This window comes from Euphorbia lathyris, chromosome 8 (assembly GCF_963576675.1).
Source record: "Euphorbia lathyris chromosome 8, ddEupLath1.1, whole genome shotgun sequence".
NCBI classification, from domain to species: Eukaryota; Viridiplantae; Streptophyta; class Magnoliopsida; order Malpighiales; family Euphorbiaceae; genus Euphorbia; species Euphorbia lathyris.
In genome coordinates this window covers 28,819,313-28,827,152 of record NC_088917.1, presented here as the reverse complement: position 1 = coordinate 28,827,152, position 7,840 = coordinate 28,819,313, and the positions used below count along the sequence as shown (strand labels likewise).

The 7,840-nt window shown below is 34.7% G+C and overlaps 1 protein-coding gene across 4 annotated transcripts; it reads left to right on the top strand.

The window, feature by feature from the left end:
- Window positions 1-527: 527 nt before the first annotated feature.
- On the top strand, window positions 528-7,840 carry LOC136202519 (alpha/beta hydrolase domain-containing protein WAV2). 4 transcript variants are annotated; one of them, XR_010674473.1, is made up of 9 exons: window positions 528-933; window positions 2,136-2,171; window positions 2,295-2,373; window positions 2,521-2,575; window positions 2,668-2,784; window positions 4,158-4,322; window positions 4,683-4,923; window positions 7,242-7,377; window positions 7,563-7,840. XR_010674473.1 is itself a non-coding variant. In XM_065993192.1 (8 exons), exons 1-8 carry the CDS (start codon window positions 696-698, stop codon window positions 7,265-7,267), a joined length of 957 nt encoding a protein of 318 aa, XP_065849264.1. In that variant the 5' UTR covers window positions 528-695; the 3' UTR covers window positions 7,268-7,840. The 4 variants fall into 4 exon arrangements, 3 of the variants coding, with proteins under 3 accessions (XP_065849264.1, XP_065849265.1, XP_065849266.1); XM_065993192.1 differs by having other exon boundaries at window positions 7,242-7,840; XM_065993193.1 differs by having other exon boundaries at window positions 529-933; window positions 7,248-7,840.

Sequence of the window (7,840 nt, the reverse complement as noted above, 5' to 3'; positions counted from 1 at the left end):
TGATAAAGTCCTTAACCTTTTTCTCGATGAACTGTTTAGTCCCTAACGTTTTTCTCAATGAACTGTTTAGTCCCTGCCGTTAGACTCTCATGAAGATTTTGTTAGTCAATTTGAATTTGCGTTCTTCTTTTCCTTTCCGTTAAACTCTAATGCATTTGAAATCAACTTTGAGTGTTCTTCTTCTTAATTTTCTTCTTAATCGTTCAAATTCGTAAGTGTTGGGTCTTTTCTTTTTCTTATTTTCCATACAAATAGCTTCTTCTTTTAAATTGGATTTCCTTTTTAAAGTTTGAAGGTAAATAGTAAAGGATAATTTAGTCATTTTTGAAGTCATAAACAGTAAAAAATCAAACAAACAGACGGAAGGACTAAACAGTTCATTGAGAGAAAGGTTAGGGACCTTACCATGTGTGTTTAAATTATAGGGACTAAAAAATTAATTACCCTTATTATTTTTCCTACCGTTTTCTTTTCCCAAACATAAAATTCACATAAAGTTATTTAAATTATTAGTAAATAATTATTACCTGAGAAAATAAAAGAAAAACAGGCGGAGTCGGAGCAGATGCAGATGCAGCTTCACTCGCAGCTCACAACCACAGGCAACCAAGCCAGCAGCTAAATCTCCAAGCATCAAATCAGAATTATATCAATCACCATTGCCAGAAAAAAGATCAAAACGGCAATTCACTAATATGGTGTCGTACGTCAACGCCTTGCTCTACGGAGTGGGCGGCTTGGTGGTGGCGGGGATGGCACTGCTCGTCGCTTTCCAAGAGAAGTTAGTCTATGTCCCCGTCTTGCCTGGTCTCACCAAGTCCTACTCGATTACTCCCGCTCGACTCCGTCTAATTTATGAGGACGTTTGGCTCAGATCCTCTGATGGTGTCCGCCTCCATGCTTGGTTCATCAAGCTCTTCCCTGAATGCCGAGGTAAGAACTTTTCTTATTTGTTTAATTGATAATCTCTTGATCGATTTTTTTTTTTTTTTTTTGCAATTGTGTTTACTTCACTAAGTTAGGGTTTGCTTAAGCAGGTACTTTTCGGTTGTCATGTTATTGATGTTCGGAGTGAAATTTGAATCTTCTAGGCTTCAATTACTGCAAATTTTGAATTCTTCTACGGGAATTGTATAGTTCTTTTTGGTTTCTATGTGCAAATCTAGCTTAATTTGATTATGATGTCGTCCTGGATCATGAATTTCAAGTTAGGAGCTACGGTAATGACTAAGGAATCAAATGCAGAAACTGTAGCACTATCTTCCTTCTTTTTCTTTTTTTTTTTTACAAAAAGCTTGTCACAGTAGATCGAATTAGAATTAGATTACCTGACGTGATCCCAGACAGTTTCTTTTGTTGAATTTTAGTCATGGTTTATAGGAACCACATGCCTATGTGTACTCTTTTTGTTTTAACTTCAACTGCATGCATTTGTGTGCACGTATAGACTCATGTTTCCTGTTAAGGTGTAAAAATACCCGAGGAGCAATTTTACCCCTAAAGTCTAAAATGGTGCAATTGTACAGCCAAGAGTAATTTTACCCCTAACGTTCATAGTTTGGGTCAATTTCAGACACTATTATAAAACACAAATATTTTTGTTCCTTATTTTGCACCAATTGCATATCAATTTGTTCTAAAAAAGGATTTCATGTTTTTTATAATTTAATAATAGAATTGGAGATTAATATTTATAAATTCGGTGAATTTTTTGTCTAATTCGTACAAAAGACGTATATTTTTTTTCACATCTCAATATATGTTTGTGATTTGTTACTGATAAAATTGAAGTCTAGATGACAAGATTCATGACCGAGAAAACATTTTAATGAATTATTTCTCAAATTGACCCAATTTATCAACGTTAGGGGTGAAATTGCTCTTGGCTTCCAAAATTAGGGGTAAAATTGCACAATTTTAAACGTTAGATTGCACTTTAACCCCTCATGTTTCTGAACCTCAACTGTTTGAGGGAAGCAAACTTGTATGATGGAAATTGATGATTTAAGAATACCTGACTAGTGCCTTGTTACTAATTTTCTTCAGAAAATTTTCTTCTTATTTTCTGTGATTCCTGTTTCTTTAGTGTTTTATTTTATTCTAGTGCTTAGACTGTATTTTTGTTGATATTGCAGGCCCTACCATCTTGTTTTTCCAGGAGAATGCTGGAAGTATCCTTTCATCATTAGTAGTATGTGGTGATGTTATTATGAAAATCCAGTGTTTGAATAGTTATATTAATTTTATCTACTGGTTCAAACTCTTTTATGGTGTCCTTGACTAGTAACTTGCAGATATTGCTCATCGTCTTGAGATGGTTCGAATAATGATACAGAGGTTACAATGCAACGTGTTCATGCTTTCATATAGAGGGTATGCATTTGCTATTATGCATCGACGTTTGTTTTTGTTTTCTAAATTTTTTCCGTGTTTTATATACTGTTTATATGAATTCATGCTTCTGTGCCGTTCATATGGCTGATTGAAATGTATGCTTGCTTCTTTTTGTGATCTAAACAGCTACGGAGCAAGTGATGGGTACCCTTCCCAACATGGAATTGCAATGGATGCTCAGGTGTGCATTTCTATTATCTCTGTATTCTTTCAAACATCTGCTGTTTGGAATTTAGGTATGGTCTAAATTGGTACGCATTCTCTCTGCGGCAGGCTGCACTGGATCATCTTCATCAGAGGACTGACATCGACACATCTAGAATAGTTGTGTTTGGGAGGTCACTTGGAGGTGCTGTTGGGGCTTTGTTGACCAAGAACAACCCTGAAAAGGTTTTATTTTCAATTTGTTATTGTTACATTTGTTTTTATTGCAAGCAATGCCTTATTTTTTTTATCCTTCACAACTATTTCATATCTCTGTGGCATAAGTTTGGGATTAGCTTAACTGTTCGCTTTCCTCACAATAGTTGTAAAACTTATGCTTGTGCCTCTTATTTTTTTTTCCTTTGATAGTTCCTTTTTCCAGTTGCTTTATGGTGGATATGCTATATGTCTTATGACTATGTGAAAGAAAAAGAAGCACAAATATACTGACGGCTGGTTACCTTTTGACTTGATAAATCAATTATACAAACCAATTATCTACTTTATAATTTAAGGTGCTGTGTAAGTTGGACTCTTTAGATTATGTTGTTGAGTTCTTTTCATTTTAGATTTGTTTTTGACAAATGGAATTTTGGTCAGAAAGTATTTACAACTGTGAGCCAAGAAAAATAGTCATGTTTGATTTGTCTTGCATATGTATCAGTTTATTGATAGAAAAGATCAAATGGAATGTGAACTTGTCCAGCTTGCTGTGTGTTGTACAAACTTTGAATGTATACCAATTCTATGGAATGCAGATAACCATAATAGTACCTTTCCGTTACGTGGTACCAATAGTTATTTGGATATGCTTGTTAGGATTTTGGGATAGGATAGTATTACATGTGATAAGAGAAACAATTTAGTGTGCTGCTGCATGTAGGCAATTTTATAGTTGATGAAAGAAACCAGGTACCTGACAGAATAGTAACATCCATCATTTTTGTTGAATTTGTTACAAGAAGGAATAGGAGAAGGCATATGGTTTAAATTGTGGGAAAATCAAAACATGAATTTTTCGCTTAGCGGGTAAATTAAGAAAAAGATATGGAGATTGCTAATAATAGTTTACAGTGATTTTGTTGATCATAGTTCTATGTTGGTGACAGTATTTTGCTGTGCAAACATGCATGTGTGATACTATGACTATTTTGGGAAATAATAATTGGCTCTTGACTCATCAAGCTAATTTTAATGATATAACTAGGGCAATTTTTTTTGTTGTAGTCTTCGGTGGTATTTTTGTTTTCGTACATCAGTTGGGGATATGCTAATTATGATTATATATTGTATTATGCATTTTTTATTGTATGGACAAGAAAGTAAGCAAATTAGAATGACTGTTTCTGCAGCAAAATGGTAATAGAACTGATGTGGATTAAATTCTTATGCCAGAAAATTTCTTCAAACGGCTGCAAAGCTTCCTTTCTGTTCAGTAAAATTATTATTTCATTTGGGGATCACTGTTTCTTTTTTTTTTTTTTTTAAGGATTTGCTTCAAGTTTTATAAGATTGTACTGGCTGTTTTGTATGTCATCTAGCTTGTCAATGCCTTGCAGGTTGCTGGCCTGATACTGGAAAATACTTTTACATCTATTCTAGACATGGCTGGTGTCCTACTGCCCTTCTTAAAGTGGTTTATTGGACGTACTCATTCAAAAGGTCCCAAAATTCTTAATTTTGTTGTACGTTCTCCATGGAGCACCATTGATGTCATAGGCCAGGTGAGCCTTTAAGCTCATGTTATGCATTGTCAACCATTCAAAATATGTTGCACTTTTGCATTTAGATGAGTAAATGTAAAATCATTGTCAGCCATGTGATTTATGTTTCACAATACACTCTCGAGGTTTTTTGCTCTACTGGTTGAGAATATAAATAAGGACATATAGTTGATGACACTCCATGCGTCTCTGTGGTGTCCCATCAAGTTTATATCATGTGTATTATTACCACATGGCATTTTGGTGTTGTGTTCTATGGATTTCTGAAGCTAGCAAAGATAACTCTTTTTTAGTGATGCATTTTTGTCGCCATTGTTAGACCCTTTCAGTGCGCACCTCAGTAACATTGATTTATTGCAGGTTAAGCAGCCTATCCTTTTCCTCTCTGGATTGCAAGATGAAATGGTGCCTTCATCTCATATGCAAATGCTGTATGCTAAGGCAGCTGCTCATAACAAGGAATGCATCTTTGTGGAATTTCCTACTGGTATGCACATGGACACCTGGCTAGCTGGTGGTGACCATTATTGGAGTACAATTCAGCAGTTCCTCGAGAAGAATGTCCCAGAGAAGGAGAATGAGTCTTACGATGATGACAAAGGTAGTTCCTTTGCTTCTGAAAATGTTATGACTATGAAAACGTGCATCTAATATAGGGATATAGTCCATTTTAGCCCCTAATTTGCGTCTCAATAGTTTACACCCCCAAACTTTCATTTTGTTTGGTTAATTAATCCCTGATCTTTGTAAATTTAGCCCCACTAAACTCTTTCAACAGATTGTTAACTTTGACCAATTTTCTGCTTGTGGGACCACTTTCACTAGATGACCTGGCAAATTTGAGACAAGTGGCAAACATCTTGGCATATCCCAAATACCTTCAAAGTTTCTCAGGGAAAAAAAAAACAGATTTGAAACAAAAAGAAAAGAGACAGACAGATAGAATTGCTAAGCAATTGAGATCAAGAATTTTTATTCATCCGAGAACACTATGAATAGATTCTGAATAAAGCACTAGATGTAATTAATATTCATCAGGATTCAATATCTATCTTGTCAGATTTTCTCGGGCAAGCAATTAATTTTCCATATACTTCTCTAAAACCCTTAACAAGAAGTAGAACAGCTTCTCTAATCTTCTAAATCATCATATCAACAAAATATAGTGACCCAATCAAACTACAGGAGTACACAAGTATTCATCGACCAATAACAGAAGAAATTCCAATCCAATCGAATCCAAGATTCAGTTAATCTTTGCCTTTTTACATATTTAAAACTCATCAATGAACCTAGGTTCGTTCTTTGAATCTTTAAAGCAAAGCCAACACAAAAGATCAAGTAATCAACTTAAACTACTGGTGCTGTGCTGGGTCATTGTTCAGCATGCAAACAAAAGAATCATCAAAGGTTAATCAGAAATGGAATTATTAGTAAGGAGGAAGGACTTTGATACAAGGAGCGCAGGAAGATGAACATAGCACAGCAACTCGGTAAATGAAAATAGGGTGGAGGGCTTATTAACGGAACTGCTACTTGTCATGAAAATTGTGCTGTATTGTCATTGATTTGCTAGGTTATCCTTTGAAATATGTCCAAATAACATTAAGGTTGTCAAAATTAACAATCTGTTTAAAGAAAGCTTGATTGGACTAAATTTGATAGAATCAGGGGTTAATTAACGAAAACAATACATATGGGTTTTAGTTGGCTATTGAGCCAAACATTAGGGACAAAATTGGACCATATCTGATATAATACTAGAACTGAGAGATAATTATATTTGGATCAACTTAGGTCATCCATTGGTGTACCTCTAATTTTCTTTACTTCGTTAAAAGGCCGAGAACTTATCAGAATGAATAAAACTACTTTCTTTAATTATCTCGTTAAAATGATGACTTATCAATGATTTGACGGTTAATTTGATTTGCATCGAGAACTACCAAGTCAAATTTATTCTTTACCATTCTGACTAAATATGAAAAAGGTATATATATATAGGTAAGACCTATGGTGCACGGAAACGGACATTGGGAAACGTTATTTATAAAACATAACCTTCATAAAATAGCCTTCAAATGAAAACGGACAAGAGACGGACACGGGCACAAATATGAAACACAGAAACGTTACTGAAGAGGTAACGTAGTAAGACAATTAAAAATGACATTTCACTGTGAATGAGAAAGGTAAATAGCTTATTTGCCTTGAATGAGGTGCAAATGCAGGTGAAATTAATAGTCAAACTATTCTCATGTGACCATTGTAATGAGATAAAGACAGAAGAAACATTTTTGTTGCAACTATAAGGTCAAGTTTGAGTATTTTTATGTGACAAAGTGAAGGTCATGGGTTAAAGTGGGAAACATGAATAAATTCATGAGTTGTAGGTCAAATCTAGCTGGAATTTAGAAGGTTTATGCAGTTCTTGTTCAGAACAAGAGAATTTTGAGTACCGTGGTCTAAATTGGGGAATGATATTACTGTATGCTTGTTTTCCTAGAATGAAATGATATTACTGTATGCTTGTTTTCCTAGAATGAAAATATTCGGTCGGAGCCCTGGGTGAAGTATTATCTTCTTGGAGTAAAATTGCATTTTTGGAAATTCACACTCTTCTTCCTCATTCTCTTTCATTTGTTCCCTATGGTTCTTTATTTTTCTTATATTTTCGAACTCCTAGTTCAATATTTAGTCATATGTGAGGGATTGATCTGTTGATGTGTTGGATTATGACAAGACATAAAACCGTAATGGTGGTCCAATCAACAATACACAACCTTGTATCTTTACTCTTGATTTTTCTGTTCTGCTTCCAGATTTTGAGGGAAGGTGACTTCTTGCATGTTGAATTTTGAGATGTTATAAATTAGCCCAAGACAAGTCCTCAAAGCATTTGTGCCTTTTGTTTTGAAGCTGCAGCAGTTAAAAGCTCTATGTGAGGAGTAGCTACTTGTTGAGACCTGTCCAGCACATTCTGGTTTTCCTTCTGATTTTTTTTGTTGGTTTACAGAGAGCTTCAGCAGATGGCAGAAAAATGCAAACACCATTGGTAATACCCAACAAAAACATTTTGACATACATCTCTATTAGTTAGTCAATTCTGACATGTTCTCATTGTAAGAATAAGAAATATAAAAAAAGTTGGCATATACAGTTTGATGTTGTAATGAATGAACCTTTGTAGACAATTCTTAGATTGACATTCTAGCTATTTTTTTTTTAAATTTATCCTAGATTGATGCTTCATATCAACCTAGAATTGGAGCTTCACAGTGTTTGGCCACTAGTTGAAGGGCAATGCTTTGGTAGATGTTGATAGATGGATGGATGAATGTATGTCAGAGAGACAAATTGGTGCTTTATTCACATGCTGTGTTTGGTGGTTGTATTGTATAATGATGTCACTTTCATCTTGATTTGATTTCCCTTTCTAGCAATTGAATTTGAATTGGTTGTGGTCAGCAAAAATATGGATGGCCTCCTGAATAATGTATGGCGAGATTTGATTTTTC